The sequence below is a fragment of the Pyxicephalus adspersus genome, chromosome 1, assembly GCF_032062135.1.
Source record: "Pyxicephalus adspersus chromosome 1, UCB_Pads_2.0, whole genome shotgun sequence".
Lineage (NCBI taxonomy): Eukaryota > Metazoa > Chordata > Amphibia > Anura > Pyxicephalidae > Pyxicephalus > Pyxicephalus adspersus.
In genome coordinates this window covers 11,272,821-11,291,272 of record NC_092858.1, presented here as the reverse complement: position 1 = coordinate 11,291,272, position 18,452 = coordinate 11,272,821, and the positions used below count along the sequence as shown (strand labels likewise).

Below are 18,452 nucleotides of genomic sequence, written 5' to 3'. Positions count from 1 at the left end.
AAAGTAAACACAATGAGTAAGAAATGTCAATACTGTCACACAATGTCAATGATAAAGGGCACAAATTCACAATCTGGATACAATGTATTAGAAAAAACAAGGTACTAAATCTTTTCTTTCACAAATGATTTCCCTGGTTTATAACAGTTATTTTTGTACGGATTCTTTAAAGAGTGATATTTGTCTACCACAAAGTTTACATCTCTCAAGAACCCATTTTCAACTGTTCAGCATCTATAGGTGTTCAGTAGTGGTTTTTACATGCCTTTGATGAAAAGGTTGGAAGTCTATAAAAACGGAAAACATCTAAAAAAAATTAACTGAAATCAAACGTCTGTACAAAAAAGGATTTCAACAGCTCCAACGCATTTCAATGATAACTAAGGCTATGGGGCAGTTGAAGACTGGTTGGTTAACAGTGGAAAACGTCAGCTGTCCTGTTGTTAAAAGCCACCCATCTGAACATAGCCCAAGTCTACATACACACGTTAGATTTCTTTCATTGGAAAGGATCTTTTATGATCATTTTCAATGACAAAAGACTAAAAGATGTATGAACAAGTGAGGGGAGGGAGGAGAACGAGCGAGCAGCACCCCGCTACGCTCTCTCCTCTTCACTTGCATTGCGATCGTTCGTGGATCCTCCAGGACAGACCCATGAACGACGTCAGACAAGGGCTTTACACACGCCAGATTCTTGTCAGCCCTGAGGTGATTATCGGACAAGAATCATCTGACGTGTGTACATAGCCCAACTCAAAGTGGTTTCCTATAAGTTTCTTCCAACATCTTAAAACATACTAGTAGGTTATTTGGCTTCCTACCCCTGTGGTTCCTGGAGAATAAATAAACTCCAACATGTTAGTTTGGGAGATACATTATCCCAGCCAGGTGAATCCAGATGGCAAAAGACTGCAACTACAAAAGAAGATGGTGGTGCCCATGACGAAGGAGAGGTAAGTATATTCTGGGTTTGGTTCTACCTTATAAAGTCATTTTTATGGAATCTTACCTGTTGAACTTTCACAGTTTCCAGAAAAGTGCACCTTGCATAGAAATAAATGTTAATGTATGTAAACATACATGCATAATGCACCTAGAAGGCAACACATCTAACACACCGAGGAGTGAAATGACCCCAGCTATGTTGTGTCAGTATGTAGTTTAGCATGATGTACGACCAGTAACTGACAGCTGTGCAGGTTTGTTTGAACTGCCACTAACAAGCAACACACATATCTCTTGCTGTAATCATTACTCTTAATTTTCGGAGAGTGTTTTATATTTTCCTGCACAGCTCCTTTAATGATATTTGTAGCCTACTCTTATGAAGTGGTGACATCTCCAGGCCTGAAAAGTATTTTTTTCCACACGCACGTTTGTGCTGTAAGCAGCCAGTCCTGTCTCCAGAAAACATTGTGCTTTCCTGTCTGAACGTCTGCATTTTGCACTTACATTTTCCAGCACCTAGGTCATATCTGGCACAGAGGTACAGCAGGGACTAGAAATTGCTGTCTTAAGGTCGATGCTAAAACGTTCCAAGACACAGGCCTACGATATGATTTCCACTCCTTAGAAACTCAAAAGAACTCTTCCAAATCCTGCCTGCTGAGTCCGCCAGATGCTCCAACCACAAGGGGATAGAAAGAGGGGGGAAAGTCAATGAAAGAATGGGATTCATGGGAAACACTACAGATCCAACCATACAATCCCGATACAATAATGAGAACTGACAATGCAGACACTGAAAGCATGGACAGGTGGGAAGAGCAGGATGCACACCTGGGACATGGTGATAGCTGAATCTGGCTCATCGAGATAGTTGTTATAAAAATTGTGATAGCATCCTTCTGTATATTGTGTATGTAAACCTTATGGTGAGGCTATCCTTGTGCTTTTCTGAACTGTAGGCAGGTTTCTTGTGAACTTTGGAGGATTGCACAGTAAGAGTTTTATTGCTAACAAATGTATTGTCCTTTATTTTGTAAATAATATAACATTATTATATATAATGTAATATGTGCTTCAGCCTTTAACTATAAGGGTATCTGTACTTACAGATTTATCTCCCTATAAAGCTCCTTATTACCTGTTGATCCTGCCAGTGAAGTCCACCCAAATGATGCTGGCCAGTCAGCACGTGACCACACAATACCCCACCCATTGCTTTCTTTTTGAGTTGTTATTATTATTATTATTATTAAACAGGATTTATATAGCGCCAACATATTACGCAGCGCTGTACATTAAATAGGGATTGCAAACGACAGACTAATACAGACAGTGATACAGGAGGAGAGGACCCTGCCCCGAAGAGCTTACAATCTAGTAGGTGGGGCTGCTGTCAGCCTCTGTCTGTTTTCCTCCTGTGTTCCCCTGTGTTCCAGCGTGGGGCACTTGTGCCCGCCCACGAAGGCGCCGCCGATCAGCATTCATCAAATCAATCGGCGGCGCCTTCGTGGGCGGGCACAAGTGCCCCACGCTGGAACACAGGGGAACACAGGAGGAAAACAGACAGAGGCTGACAGCAGCCAGTGTCTGTGTTCCTCCTCTGTGTTCCCCTGTGTCCCAGCGTGCGGCACTTGTGCCCGCCCACGAAGGCGGCGCCGATTGATTTGATGAATGCCGATCGGCGCCGCCTTCATGGGCGGGCACAAGTGCCGCACGCTGGATCTCAGGGGAAATCAAATGAATTTTTTTTTTCTTGTTTTCCCGTGCGGAAAACCTGGTGCGTCCTATAGCCCGGAGCGTCTAATGGTCCGAAAAATACGGTATATGCATCGTGAGAACGTGCAAGAGAAATCAGGATTGCAGAGGGCGTTTAATAATTCCCAGCATGCGCAGGGGAAGCTAGGACTGGCAGGTATTCTGCCATCCAAAGTTGCACATGAGAGGTTCAGCTATTTGCTGGATACCTGAAGCAATCAGGCAGGTAGGAAGGATTAATGCAGAAGAGACATTAACTATTCCTTTCTGCAATAGTAACCTATGCTTGATAAGTGTACTTTTAGCTCTGCTTTAATAATATTAGCAAACATGAGTACATATGGGCTAAATCGTACATACAGGAATTCTGCTTTGAAGCAGAACTCATATCACAATACAGTAACACTCATTTTACTGTGTGTTACCACAAGACCTGAAAACAAATGAACCCTCTGATAACAAATGAACCCTAAGGCAGTAAGTTGCAGTGCCATATGGCACCCAATGTGCATGCAGTCAGAGGCGGTGCTGTTCTCTAGGGAAAAAAAGGTGCTGGTCTGGTAAAATTCAGAATGCAAAAGTGCATGAATACATTTTAAGAGAACTGAAACACAGCAAACCGACATAAAACCAATTGAAAAGCCAACACTGTTAGCTATCTGCACATCAATAAATTAAAAGACAAATGTGGGGTGAGAGCTCTTTTACATAATAAAAAGAGTGATACATAAGAGGAAGAACATATCAGATAAGAGAAATTAGAATGAAGAGGGTAACAGAGGAGAAAGTTAGAAGAACAAAACCAGGAAGGAGATGACAGAGACACTACGGGGACAAGAAATAATTAGCGATGACAGTGACAAATAAACAGAGGAAAAGAGTCGTCTGCAGGAAGGAAGATGATAAAGAAAAAAAAAAGAAATCACCAACTGCAATGGCTGCCACTTACTCTAAAGCAGGACTCAAAAAAAGCAAAAAAAAAAAAAAAAAACCTTACTGTAGTTTGTAATGGCAAAGCTGTTTCAACATTTGAAGACACGTTACTGCTAATTTAGTTTCTTTCATACTGAGCATTCATCTGGATATCTTTGATGCTGTCAAAATTGGAACCCTACTAAAGTTTTTGAGGACTCCCCTAGTAAAGAATATAGGCAGCTAGGGCAGAGTTCTATGTGTAGATGAGTTTGGCCGGTTCAGTGGTTGGGTAAGTATCATTGCTATACCTGTACTTTAAAGAAGAAAAGTATCTTCCATTTAATATTCCACAGCTCTGCATGCTGTTGTAATAAACAGTGGGAAGCACTCCTGTTGGCAGCTGGGTGATATGTAGCACTTCCCACTGATTTCTATTTGCCTGTTTCAGCAGGGGCAACGTTTGCAGAGCTTGATCATACTGGTCAATGGGTGCAAAACTATTAATCCAGGTAAACGATCAGTATGGGAGATATTGGGAGATGGCTCTGTACCAGTGTATGGCCACCTTCCGTTAGGCCTTCACCTACAAATTCCAATAAACAATGGATTGCATGCAAAGTAGTAGAGACTGATGTGAATCACTTCATTATTCTGAAAAACTCTTGATGTAATGACAATGACCTAAAAAATGAAGAAGTCTTGCTTTATAGCTTTATTAGTTATACTTTAATATGATTCTGCTGTGCAATTATTACTGTATATCTTCCTTCTGTGCTTTATTATTATTAATAAAAATTATAAACAGGATTTATATAGCGCCAACATAATACACAGCACTGTACATTATATAGGGGTAGCAAATGACAGACAGACAGTGACACAGGAGGAGAGGAGGACCCTGCCCCGAGAAGCTTACAATCTATGTAGCCACAAATCTACCTCTTCCTATTATATATCAGTTTGTTCTCCAATGAGTCCACACAATTCCTAACAAGAGGTGCCTTCGATTTATTCATCAGAGGGCCAGAGACAGATTACACTGGGGAACGCATTTTTTGGCTAATTAGATCTTACACTTGTTTTTTACAAATTTTTTGATGGTGAATCCAGAAATGACCCCTGTTTTTTTGCTATCAAATCCAGTTGTTAGGATACAGGGTACCTTCTATTTTAGTCAAAAAAACATACAAAGTTTACATACAGTGAAAAAATAATGATATAATAACTTGAATGTACTGTTTTTTAACATTTCTTTTGTTCATGCAAGTGATTTATTGTTTTATAGTTTTCCTGGAGTGTTCAGTGTTAGGGCAATTCCCACCGGATGCTCCAACAATAGTCAGCCATCGTATGTACACATGGATAATTATCCATCATTCATATAACCTATTTACATTTAAAGCAAAACTCCAGCATAGAGTAATCTTAATTTCTACCTTAAAACTAGACAAAATAAAAGTGTGTCATAGTCATACATGCTTCTTCTGCATTCCTGCAGTGAATGACCCTTGTGGTCTCTTGCGAGAGGCAGCCAATGGTATCACTGCAGTAACAGTGATTGACATTTTGCAGGAATCATGTCTATGTAAGCCAATACACAGTTTTTCCAAAATCTGAACAATAAACAAGATACTATGTGTTAAAAGGAACAGAGTACCAAATTCAGTGTGTACAGAAAGGAAGCAGGATCTGCCACTGTTGTGTGCACCGCGGAGGACACAGCAGCAGCAACTGAAACCCGGTTATGTCCAGGGACTTTTTCTTTGACAACCAGGGGGTCTTTTGGTAAGCAGGGTGTCACACAAACAGGAAGTGGGCTTGCTTCCCCTTTATATAGTTAAAAGCAGATGGGACAGGAAGAATTTGAGAAAGTAGGCCTGTCTCAAATTCTAAATTCGAGTGTGGACCCCAGTGGTGACATAGGGCCTGATTTATTAAAGCTCTCCAAGGCTGGAAAGAATACACTTTCATAAGTGAAGCTGGGTGATTCAGCAAACCTGGAATGGATTTCTTCAATGTCATTTGCTATTTGTTAGCAAATGCTTTGAATCCTGGACCAGATCCATCCCAGGTTTGTTGGATCACCCAGCTTCACTGGTGAAAGTGTATTCTCTCCAGCCTTGGTGAGCTTTAATAAATCAGGACCATAGAATGAATATTGTGCATAGAGGGGAATCAGGTAAATAGGCCTGACATAGTTGGGAGCAACCCCAGGTGTGTGGAGCAAGAATTCATATGAACCATTGTTTTTGTTTTGTTTTTAAATACTCCACTTCACCTTACCTTTCAGCAGTGGCCAAATATTAAAGTCCTAGTGAGTCCATTAAATTGCTCAGTGAGGATTTTGCAGCAGTTGCAGCACAGATAATGAATCCTAGGAGGGCAAATTAACACATGGAGATACACTAGCAATAAATAGCCTACTATTAATTACAGCTGGCGATGGAGTGGCAGATGCTACAAGGCAGGACGTGGTAACGGGGGACAGATGTCCCTCTCAAGTGATCTGATTCTCTAGGAAAGAAACACCCCAGGCATGGGAAGATGGGAAATGCTGAGCGAGCTACTCTGGGCTATTTGAGTCAACGCTCCCACATTGCGCTAAGCACCTGTTAAGTCTTCACATTCTAGCAGTGGTTGTTGTCACAGCCCCAGTGGAACAGAGCCAACCATTCCCCTATACACATAACCGGCTTTGTATGTTACATGGCCTGTAATGACCGAAGACAATTTGCTGAAGTGAAAAAAAAAAAAACATAATGCGGGCATTGGTGGGTTACCCTGTTGTGAACCATCTTACAGCCTAATATAGGGGACCCAGCTCTTGGCTTCCCCACCTACAAGGCTGGTATTCCAAACCAAACATTTTTTTTTGCAGTTTAAGGCAGGAAACGAAGGAATACTGCAAAAATTAATGGTAATACATGGGAAAATATTTTATTTACCAAATCTCTTTAATTCATGTGCATCCAGTTCTGAAATTTACACAGCCCTTCACACAGGTATACAGTTGTGTCCTTTCTCCACCCCTAGCCTGCTGACTGGTCAGTGAGTGAGCAGTCGCAGACAAATGAGGTCAAACCTCTGCTCATTTTGCCACCTTGCTTTCACAGATCCTTGTGTGTGCTTTTTATTTGCCTACTTAATGGACAAAAATGAGAAATGTAATTTTATTATGTAAGAACCGCAGGAAGAATGGTCTTTAGTGCGCATGCATGATTCAATGTTTTTTCTGCAGTAAAAAAAGCCTTACCTGCCTGCGTGCAAACTTTGCACACACGTTGTGCATTGTCGGTACAAATGTGTATTTTACATTCTCAGCACAACTTTGGGCCGGAGTGAATGCAGCTCTGTGCACATGTGCAAAACATGATTTCACTCCAGTCAGGTCAATCAAGAAGGTTAGGGGTTTTTGAAACCACAATACCAAACCAACATTTCAGGCTTACTGATGGTCATATGATATTGAGCCCAGCAATCACATATGGCAATGCATAGTAGTGTGTTAGAAAACAAAGGTTCTTAAACTTTATTGCCCTAAGCATGTTAGGGTGCAAGGTCAGCCCATTACTTTTCAATAGCCTCCCTTAATGCAACACACTTTAAAGTGGAACTAGTGGAAAAACTGTAACCAGGTTGGCTTTTCTGCAGAAAGAAATAGGCATTGTCACTTCTGCAATAAGCATTTTTACTTGCTGGATCATGCTCTTCATCTGATAAAATATATATTGGTTGTCAGTATACCCGGTACATTCCAGATTCCCCTACAGCTGCCAGAACCGAGAGTTACATCATCCCTGGCCAGTCAATGAAGATGGCCGAAGAACAGAATATGGATACGGTGAAATTGGGACAGGTGAGTATAAAAAGGGTTTAGTTCAATTTAATGTGCCCTTCCACTTTATAGATCTAAATGGGTTCCCATTCATTTTCAACTCAATGCAAATATTGGAAGATGACTGATCATGAAAGAAAACAAACATTTGTTACAATTATTAAACACAACCCCCGTCATAGCTCAAGCTTATATATAGATAGATAGATAGATAGATAGATAGATAGATAGATAGATAGATAGATAGAGATATGCTAAAATAAAAGGACTCACCTGCTTTTTCTCTCAATAAGAATAGCGACATAGGATGCAGGTAAAGCAGCTCCAAAACCTGGAGACCAGAAGTAGAATTTCCCCAATATTTTTCTGTAATAGAAAGTTACAATTAAAACCTGCTACAAGTTCATACTGGAACATAAAACCAGTACATAAAATCTGTTAAAAAAAGATACGGAACATAAACTTTACTAATGACTAATGAGTTTAGTTGTGTATTGATGTCAACCTACACCAGACATGGGCAAACTTTGCCCCGTTAGGCTTTTTAATCCGGCCCGTCAAATATTGGTACAAAATTGTCCATTGGCAAAAGTGGGTGACCAACAACACTGTTCCCACTGAAACTGAATGTACTCTGAATGTAAGTTTTCTTTTACTTTCAGGTAATAGCTTTTACATGCAATTTATATCAGTCCATATAAACACTCCCCCATCCATCTGATACTGGCTCGGCCCATCTGTCAAATTTTAAAAATCATTGTAGCTCCTGAGCCAAAAAGTTTGCCCACCCCGATCTACACCATTTTTACATTTGTATTAGTCAGTGATCCAAAATCTGTATCTCCATGTTTTGTTTTTTTATCTCATTCATAAATGCCTTTTAAACAGGGTTCTATATCAGAAATACAGTGCTTCCAAGTTGCTTTTTGGTACAATGGGTCTCATTTATTAAAGCTCTCCAAAATTGGAGAAGACAATCATGATAGAACCTGTGTGATCCAGCAAAGCTGGGATGGATCTCATCCAAGGTTGAAAACATTTGCCATCTAATAGCAAAGGAGTTTGAAGAAATCCATTCCAGGTTTTCTGGATAGCCCAGGTTCTCCCACTTTTGTCTATCCTCTCCAGTCTTTTTAATTAACAACAAGGACAATTTACTCCATTATTGGAAATGCCCATATCTCTCTACTTATGGCAGGGTGCCAGACCAACCACCAATCATCACATGTCTAAAAGTTGTGGATTCTTGGAGCTCCAAGATCTCAAGTCTGGATCTATATCAAGGCATTGTTCCTGTGTGTTTTTTTTTTTTTTTTGGCTTTTCTACTGGTGGTTTCCAACCATGCAACTATTGGTAGGTAAACTGGTTTTCAACTAAAACGGTTCTAATATCTGAGCATGTATGACAGTGGTAGGGAACATAAACGGTCAGCTAAATCTTTTGCCTATGGATTATATTATTATTATTGGCTTGTATTTATATAGCGCCCACATAACGCAGCACTTTACAAAGTCCATAGTCATGTCACTATGTATCCTACCATAGTCAAATGTCATTAACACCGTCTTTGGCCATTTTTGAGGGGAAGCCAATTACCCTAACTGCATGTTCTTGGGAGTGTGCAAAAGAAACCAATGCAAACACAGGAAGATCATACAAACTCCATGCAAATAAAGTCCTGGACGAAATTCGAACCTGGAACCTAGTGCTGCAAAAGCAGGAGTGATAGCCACCAATCCAACCATGCTCCCAAAATATTAGCACTTCTTTACCAATTAAAAAAAAATATCTACATCAATCTGTAATCCTAAAATCAGATCCACAAAAAAGAGATCATGTGAAATGTGCTGAGCAAAAAATGGGTTACAAACCATATGCAACACAGGTTTTCTTAGGGTTGACCAGAGTTTCAGGTCACTTCTCCTAAAACAATGGTTCTTTGTATCCGCCAACCTCTGTAAACAAGTTTCTGTACCTCTTGGACCAAAGACAATCACTGTGCACTTCAAATTTCTACATCCTCTGTATTGGAATATCTCAGCACAAAGGAAATGGTGGAAGTTTATAAAAGTGCCGTCTTTCCTTGATTGCACAGAGTAAATATTGGGTAAAGATAAAAACAATAATCAGCACGTTAATAAAAATGACATTGCTGAGGGATAAATCTGTATTATGAGGCTGCCCAATCACTTCCTCACAACCCTTTTCTGTATCTGAATAGGTACTGAAAATATAACCAGAGGACACCACTCTGCAGATCTCTACTTACATGCAATTAAGAAAGGAACATGTATAATGTAAAGCTTGTCTTTAAAATTCCATTTTTTATTCTCTTTAAACTCAGTCTTTTGTAACATTCTATTTGCAAACAACTTTTGGCAGCTCACCCATATGCTCAGTCTGTTGTGTTAGATGTTCATATATTACAAACCTTTTTTGCGTAAGTGTTCATCAACACCCAAATTAAAAAATAAACAACAAAAAAATTCCGACCTGGTAGAAAAATACTACCCTGGCCGCTCTCTTCACTCCTCCAGTGACCTACTAATGACTCCCTCACTCATAACCTCATCACACGCACGGCTGCCCCCACTCTCTGAACTCGCTTCCTTAACATTTTCGTCTTGCTTCTACTTTCTGCACATTTAAAAGAGCCCTTAAACCCATCTTCAAACTCACTAACCCACCTTCCTCTGTCTCCTAAACCCCTACTACCTTCCCACCATTCCATATCCCCTGTCCTTTTGTGTACTATATACCTGACCCCCTAGATTGTAAGCTCTTCTGATCAGGGTCCTCTCTCTTTCTCCTCCGTCATTGTTCGTAGCTGCCTGTCATTTGCAACCCCTATTTAATGTACACAGCTGCCTAATATGTTGGTGCTATATAAATACTGTTATTATTAATAATATGGATTATTCTGTAACTGGCCAATGAGAGAAAGCGCATTAGTGAAGGAGACTTGGTTAAATATACAAAATTGTCTCACTTTCCAACATCTATTAAAATTCTAAATAGTAGTTTTTGGGTAGACTGACCATTTAACCTTATGAAGAAGAAAGATTTATTAGTGTTTCTATGCTGAAGCCTCCACAAATGTTTAACCATAAGTGTATTAAAAAAAAAGACAAAAGACATTTATTCCTTTCCAAAAAAAAATCTGTAAAAATGTTACGGTATCCAAGAGAGGTGAAACTGTTTTAACGACAAGGTTTTTAGTGAGTTTCCCTGGGCTGAAGGAAACCCTATAGGCTATGTAAAAAGGTTCAGGCACGCTACAGGTCTCTGTGCAATCAGAAATCTTAATCCATCACAGCTGCTTCTAGTTATACAAAGAGCCACAGACTTTAGCAAGAATTTTACTGCCTCTCTCCAGGCCCTAGACATTGCTCCCCTGTTTCCGAGCTGTACTCATATTGATCATTTTGGGGGTTTGAGAAATGCCAATCAATCAGCTGATGTCATGCTTTCTGGGTTAAGGAATATAAACGAGGAAGTTGGTGAATGACACTGTATCGAGTTTCACTTTGTCCAGAGGTCGTTGTACTGTGAAACTAAGAAAACAGATGTGTCTTGTTCTGCTATAGCCGCAATGATTCAATGTTGGATAGTGCAACACTTAAATATCTGTTGCATGGTCTGGAAGACTCATTAAAAGGCCAAACTCAGACAAGACAAAAAACACACACACACTAGTAAGTTTGCATAATAGCTAGTTTTGTTTACTTGTCACTTTTTTGTTTAAAAAGTTCCAGTATCGATTCTGATTCTTAACAGTTCTTTACACCATCTAACTAAATCCAAATAAATAAAGGACTTCAGAGATAGACACATACACTGAACTGATGTGCAGGTACAATCTAGCAAAGGCAAGTAAGATTTATTAAAATCAACTAAAGTTGTTGGTGCTTGGTGAGCTTTGGCACAGCATACTTGTGGATTATGGCACATCCTCCTCCTGTGCTACTGTCTGTATCTGTCTGTCATTTGCAACCTCTAATGTACAGCGCTAATTAATTTGTTGGCGCTATATAAATACTGTTTAATATTATTAATACTTACCCATGTGCAGCCACCCTTCATTGATGACAGGTCCAGGATTGTCAGTGCCAAAATCAACTAAATCAAGGGTTCTAGACTCTGCTAACTGTAAAGAAGTGACTGCTTGCCATGCTACACAATAGATATCCTATAGGCTATGTACACACGTCAGATAATCTTTGCTCGAGACAAACGCGTGTTCTCTGCTCGATCTAAGAATCTGACATGTGTACAGCAGTCACTCAACACCATTCAAGGATACCTTATGGCAGATCCATGAATGACCAATTGGAAAGTACTGCTATACAATTCAAGTTAGAAGAGCACAGCATGGTGCCAGTCCCTTGTCCTTTCCTTATCATAGAATAGAATGGGTGCTTTGTGTACATACCTTGTTTGTTCATCTGCCACTGGAAATGATCATGAAAGAACATTTCCAACAATAAAATCATGTACACGGCCTAACACAATAGCACCCCCGAAGTCTGTACTACTACAGTGTATAGTAAGGTCTATGGAAATGTGACCATTGTGACCATCACATCACATATGAACTTGTTCAACAACCCACGTCAAAACCATGGGAAATTTTTGCTCATTTATGTAAAAGAGCTTTTTTGAGGTTCTGATTTTGGATGAAAAGACCTGCCTTGCACACCATTGTTCCAATTCATCCCATATGTATTGAAAAAGGATGATATCAAGGCATTGTGAAAGCCCATTTGGGTTCATTCACCCTTCAACTTCAGCTTCCTTCCTCAAAATCTTGTCTTTATAGACCTAAATGATCTTCCACAAACTGTTACAAGGTCAAAAGAGTAAACATGTCTAAAATGACTTTACACATTGAAGCATTAACAGTTCTCTTCACTAGAAATACCAAACCAAATAATTTGGAGGGATGTTCACCTATTTTTGGAGAAATGGCACTGCTGATATAAGACTTTTAAGATTTTCAACCATATAACATATGTGACAAACCCCTAACTCCCTTTTCTCTCAATTTTCTGCTTCTATCTATCTGGTCCCTTTAACTCTCCATTCTTTTTTGAGCTTATTTTTGTACTATGATCCCAATTGCTTTTGTTGCAAGTGTTGCCACATATGGCTTGGACATTTCCTCACTCATAACCTCATCACACGCACGGATACAAGACTTTTCTGGAGCTGCCCCAACTCTCTGGAATGGTCTTCCTCATCCTATTCGGCTTGCTCCTACTTTCTGCTCATTTAAAAGAACACTCAAAACCCATTTTTTCAAACTTGCCTACCCATTTTCTTCTGTCTTTTGAAACCGTCACTACTTCCCACCACTACATATCTCCCATCCTATTGTGTGTGAAATTCCCCCACCTACTAGATTGTAAGCTCTTCGGGGCAGGGTTCTCTCCTCCTGTATCTGTGCTACTGTCTGTATTAGTCTGTCATTTGCAATCCCTATTTAATGTACAGCGCTGTGTAATATTTTGGCGCTATAAAAATCCTGTATCATAATAATAGTAATAATAATACTATTTTTATGTATGTAGGTTAGGAAAATCTCATCTACCGACAGTAATAGAATTCTGAGTGTTTGGCCTTTTTCACTTTTACTGAGCATAGAATAACTTGTATGGAGTTACATTTAAAGTTATCCAGTATGTGGTTATTGAATCATTCTGATACATAAATATGCCATTGCTGATCTGGAAGGGACTTCTAGCATGTATTGCACACATTAGTCAGTATGCCGTTTCAGGACCTTCCGGTTGCGATTTGTCCAGTATCTGTGGGATTGTTACAGCTCTGCTGCTTCTCCTGATCAGCGTGTAGAATGCAACCTCACATCTTCCTAACTGATCGTTATGACTCCGAAGAGTCTGCTCACTATAATTCTCACTTGTGTTTGTTTATGGCGGTATTGAGAAACAAGCCAGTCAGTGTTGAAACCCTGAGACCTAGACCCACTCACACTGCATCCTTACTGGAAGATCACACGCATCTGTATATACTAAAACCGCAGCCATTTATGGCTAGATTACACAAGGAGAATCACAAATAGAGATGTATGAATGGCTGTAGATCCGACACACACAGATAACAGCTAAGAGTTATGGGGGGGTTAGTAGACTTCTAAGTCATTCTTAGGAAACTTCATTCTGAAGTGTTGTGACCGGTCAGCACCCATGATATTCAGCTGAAACATAGATGAATGTTTATTCAAACGTCTTTATTTTTAGCTTGATACTGCAATGATTTCAGGTGTGTAGTGGCAGCAGATGTGGTTGCCCAGCTGCTATTCGGAAGAGGTAGTAAACACCTAGGTTAGCTAACCTGCTCAGATAATTGTTTCATCCCCAAAACCCTGGCACCGGCTTCATGATGTGCCGCGGCTCCCCCCTCTATTTTCTCTTGTATTGTCAGTAAAGTTGGCAGGTAATATGCTTGAGCTTTAACTTTTTAACAAAATTAGTCCTAAAGAGTTCAGAGTCTGCACAAAATTACCAATGCAGAGGAAAATATAAACCTGCTTTGAAGACTCAACAAGTTTTACACATTTTTCATAATTCTCAATAAAAAAATAAATTTAAACTAATACTCCACTCCTGGCAAATATCCCCCTTCTATCTCTATGTTGATAGCCCAGTCATGCCCACACTATAAGCTATAGGCCCAATATTACATGGGAGATTCTGGGTATCCCCGCTTCCAGCGGATACCTGTTCAGCTTGGTTTAGGAACTTACCTAGGTAATTTGTACATATATATGCACCCTAGTAATATTGTTATTAGGATTGCTCAGGGCGATCTTCCAAGATATTGTAACATGTAACTAAACACTAGATAAGCTGAGTATGGACATGATATGTACAGTGCATTGTATTGTTTGTCGTTTTGTAGATGTCTTGTGTATTTTATTTCTGTTTATGTTATACTTTGGAAAATCAATAAAAATCATTGAAAACAAAACATTATACTTTGAGATGGAAACTGTAATGTCAAAAAAGCAGCAGATATTGGAGGGTACATACTACACAGATGCACAAGGCCGTGTTTAATATTGGATCATACACAAGACTACGTAGAGACCAGTGAAATATAGCAGGCCCAGCTGCAGCCTTAATGCTTCTGCAGTAACTTCTGCAATTGGTCAAAGCTGCGCATCTGCCTTTGCTTCAAATTAAAAAAATTACTTTTAGACAGTTGATGTCTGATGGGATGAAGCCCGTAAAAACAATACCAATGGAGTAAAATAATGTGCTTATTGTAATTCTGATTCATGTCAGTTAAAAGGATGCAAGAGGAGAAAATATGCTACCTTGCTTAGGATCTTTTTCTGCCCTTATACCCTACTTGTGGTGCTGCATTGATCCTACACAGACCTTGCTTCTCCAGGCATATATACTGATAGTTCACATTCATTATCATGCTTTTGCCTTCAGTCCTTACAAGGTGCACATACAACACATGGCAAAAACAAACATACTTACCTTAATATACAGAAGAAGGCAATGTATAGGCTTCCATTGGCAGTTAGAAATGACGTGGAGCGAAAAAGTTCAGGTAGTAATCTGTGCATGTAGTAATCAAGTTTTCTCCTCCGCAGCAGCGCCGCTACCTGAAATAAAGACAGGAAGGTTTAGGAAGACCGGACACAGAAGGTAATAATCACTCTACTAGGCTATATAAAACATACAAAAAAAACTGAAAGTCACAGCACTGAAGAAAAAATGAACACGCAGTGGTGAAGGAGAGAAAAGTCAATGTCCTTGTGCAGACTAGTCAAGGCCCAGACATAAATAATTCTGGAAATCTGTGTAACGACGAAGATTAAAGTCTACCAATGATCACCATCCAACATCAATGAGCTTGAAAGGTCCTTTAAAGAGTGGGCAAAAACTGCAAAGTCTAGATGAGCAAAGTTGGTAGAAAAGTATCCCAACAGGCAGGTATTAAAGCAAAAGTTAGTTCCACAAAGTAACAACACATGGAAGTGATCCCTTTCCCATTCCAGTAATTCTGTTTTATTGTTTTTTTCTCTCCAGAACTGTTGCTGTTTTTCACTTGGATGTTATAAATTTAGGGCAGGGTCCTCTCCTCCTGTGTCACTGTCTGTATTCATCTGTCATTTACAACCCCTATTTAATGTACAGCGTTGTGTATTATGTTGGTGCAATATAAATCCTGTTTATTAATAATATTAATAAAGAAAATACAGCTGGGAAAATTATTTGTTGTGTGTGTGTGTCTTTATTTCAGGATACAAAGCAACAAAACGTGAATATTTTGAAGGGATGATTCTTTTCTGTACCTGCTGTACATTAGGCTGCATACACACATGCAATAATTGTCAATGGAAAGGATCTTTCACGATCCTTTCCAGCGACAAACGACTTAATAATGCATGAACGAGTACTTACATACATCACCGTTCTGCTCTATGGAGAGGGAAGGGGGAGAATGACAGAGCGGCACTCCCCCTTCACTTCCATTAAAATCGTTCGTTGTCCTTTCTCCGTGGATCCGCCAGGACGGTAGTTTGGACAATGGGCGAGGGGCGCTGTACACATGACAGATTCTCGTCCGATATCAGCCCTGAGACGATTATTGGACGTTAACCATTGCAAGTGTGTACGTAGGTTAAGTAGTACATTATATCTTTTAGATGGCCATACATTTTTTATCCAGTGCTATCAAGTGTGCATCCCAACAGACAAAGATGCCTAATATGTAGAAATTTAAAGCAGCACTGATGATATTTTACTTAAACCATCCATTACAATGATGAACATGACAGTTATGGCCCTTTTCCACTGCTATGAACACAAACCAGGGACAGTAAATCAAGAAATATTTATTCACTTCAAAAGAAACACAAGTCTTGTGCGGCAGCACTTGTCCGATTCATTGAAGTGCTCCATTCACACGTTCTAATAATACCTCCGACTCCACTTTACAAGGAGCAGAATTGGGCTATGAGGTCATGGTTTGCTCAGGCCAGGCTCTCCTGGTGACATTTGTAACCTGCACTTCTTCAATAAGGGGACAAAGGCTTTTATCTCAACCACCATACAATGCAACCTGGAGATAACTGGAGAATTATCAGCAATTAGCACAAGGAGAAACTTAGCTGGGAGAATGTCACACTAAGGTCAAAAACCAATGGCCATAGATGGTATGAATTCTGGCACATGTAGGTAAAAACACCACACAAAATAATAATATGAAAGTGATACCAAAACACACAAGTACAATAGGTACCAATGGCATTAACACTGCCAAATAGTTACCAAAGAATGTGTCAACATTGGATGATCCTAATGCAATTCACTTCATTAAACAAGATTCTTTGCATATGATGTTATCTGTGAGACTGCCGCCACCTTAGGATGCGTATACATGTTCAATAATTGTCAAGGGAAAGGATCTGTAGATACGGCGCTATTCTGCTCTATGGATCCATGAACGACGGAAGAGGAGCTCTGTACACACGCCAGATTCTCATCTGATATCAGCCCTGAGGCGATTATCGAACGAGAATCATCTGACGTGTGTACGTAGCCTTAGGTGTAATGTCCCCAGCAGATTCGCAGCGAGCACTCCAGTAAAAGTCAGTAATACTCTTCTTTTTACCCTAAACTACCATACAAAGTGTTTGTAGGGAGGTGAGAGAAGGAGTCCCGTGGGCATATAAAGTTATTAGACACTCTCAGAAGATTAGAGGGCTATGATCTGCAAGAAGAAGGGAGCTATGTACGGGAATTGACACTTTCTGAAAAAGTTAGATTAGCTAGCAAGTTCAAACACATTGGGACTGATTTATTAAAAAGTTTTCCATGACTGGAGAAGATGGGACTTTCATGGGTGAACCTAGGTGATCCAGCAAACCTAAAATAGATCTGGTTAAAGTTTGAAAACATTTGCCAACTAATAGCAAATGATTTTTAAGATCAATTCCAGGTTTGCTGGATTACACAGGTTATCCCATAATACTAAAGAAACCAGGTCCATTGCAAGTAAATAAAATACTTTTTAAGGAAAGAAAATTACTTTTAGATTAAAAATTGCTATTAACTTCAGTTTTTTAATTGAACTGATATTTTGTGCTTGTGATATTTTGTATTCTTTCAGTGGCCAAGTCTGCAGCAGTAGCGCACCACTGTCAGAAAGGCAATAGATCCCTGAATGTTTGCACAAATAGGTAAGGCTGTGTACACATGTTCAATAATTGATGTAGGAAACAAATGATCCACGACAGATCATTCGATAATTGTTAACAAAAAAAGTGCACAATGGCTGATCAACGATGCCGACGAATGAGGAATATCGCTGGAAACGAACGACCGTCCTGGCGGATCTGATTGGGTGATGATCGTTTGTAATCTATTATGTGTATGGTCATTCAGTGATCGTGGATTGTTCTGTGATACACTTTCTCCTGTACATGACACTTCCTGCATCGTTTAAACGATTGTATCTAGTGTGTGTACATTATTGGTGGAATATATTTGAACGATCGTATCGTTACAGCATGTACAGAATTGGGCACAGTACGATCGTTCAAAATAATTGGGAATAATCATTGATCATTAATTTTCAGATGATAATTATTGCACGAGTGTACCTAGCCTAACATTGCTAATCAGAAGTGAATCAGAAATGGATTGAACCACAAAGACATCTGTATACTGTAATTGTTACTGAAATTACTGATATTAACCATTATTTGGGTAAAATTAGAATCACGACGGGCTTGTCATTACCAGTTGGAAATGTTTGGGCACACAAAACAGTCATCAAGTTCCAATGAATACACAAAAAAAATGATGATATATAAGTATACCTTATAAATAAAAGAAAATGAAAACAAAAAGCAAATTAAATCTAACCTAAAAGGCCATAACCAATCACTTGCTCATCCCTCCACAATGAATATGACCTGCTTTTGCATCTGCATTTCTTTGTCTTCTACTT

The 18,452-nt window shown here is 39.5% G+C and overlaps 1 protein-coding gene across 1 annotated transcript in view; it reads right to left on the bottom strand.

The window, feature by feature from the left end:
- Nucleotides 1-18,452, bottom strand: part of TMEM135 (transmembrane protein 135) — a 211,552-nt gene that overhangs the window by 164,448 nt on the left and 28,652 nt on the right. Inside the window, exons 2-3 of the mRNA XM_072402388.1 lie at nucleotides 14,969-15,096; nucleotides 7,730-7,822 (exon numbers count right to left, since the gene is read on the bottom strand). Of these exons, the coding sequence (XP_072258489.1) occupies nucleotides 7,730-7,822; nucleotides 14,969-15,096 (221 nt within the window). The remainder of the gene's footprint in view (nucleotides 1-7,729; nucleotides 7,823-14,968; nucleotides 15,097-18,452) is intronic.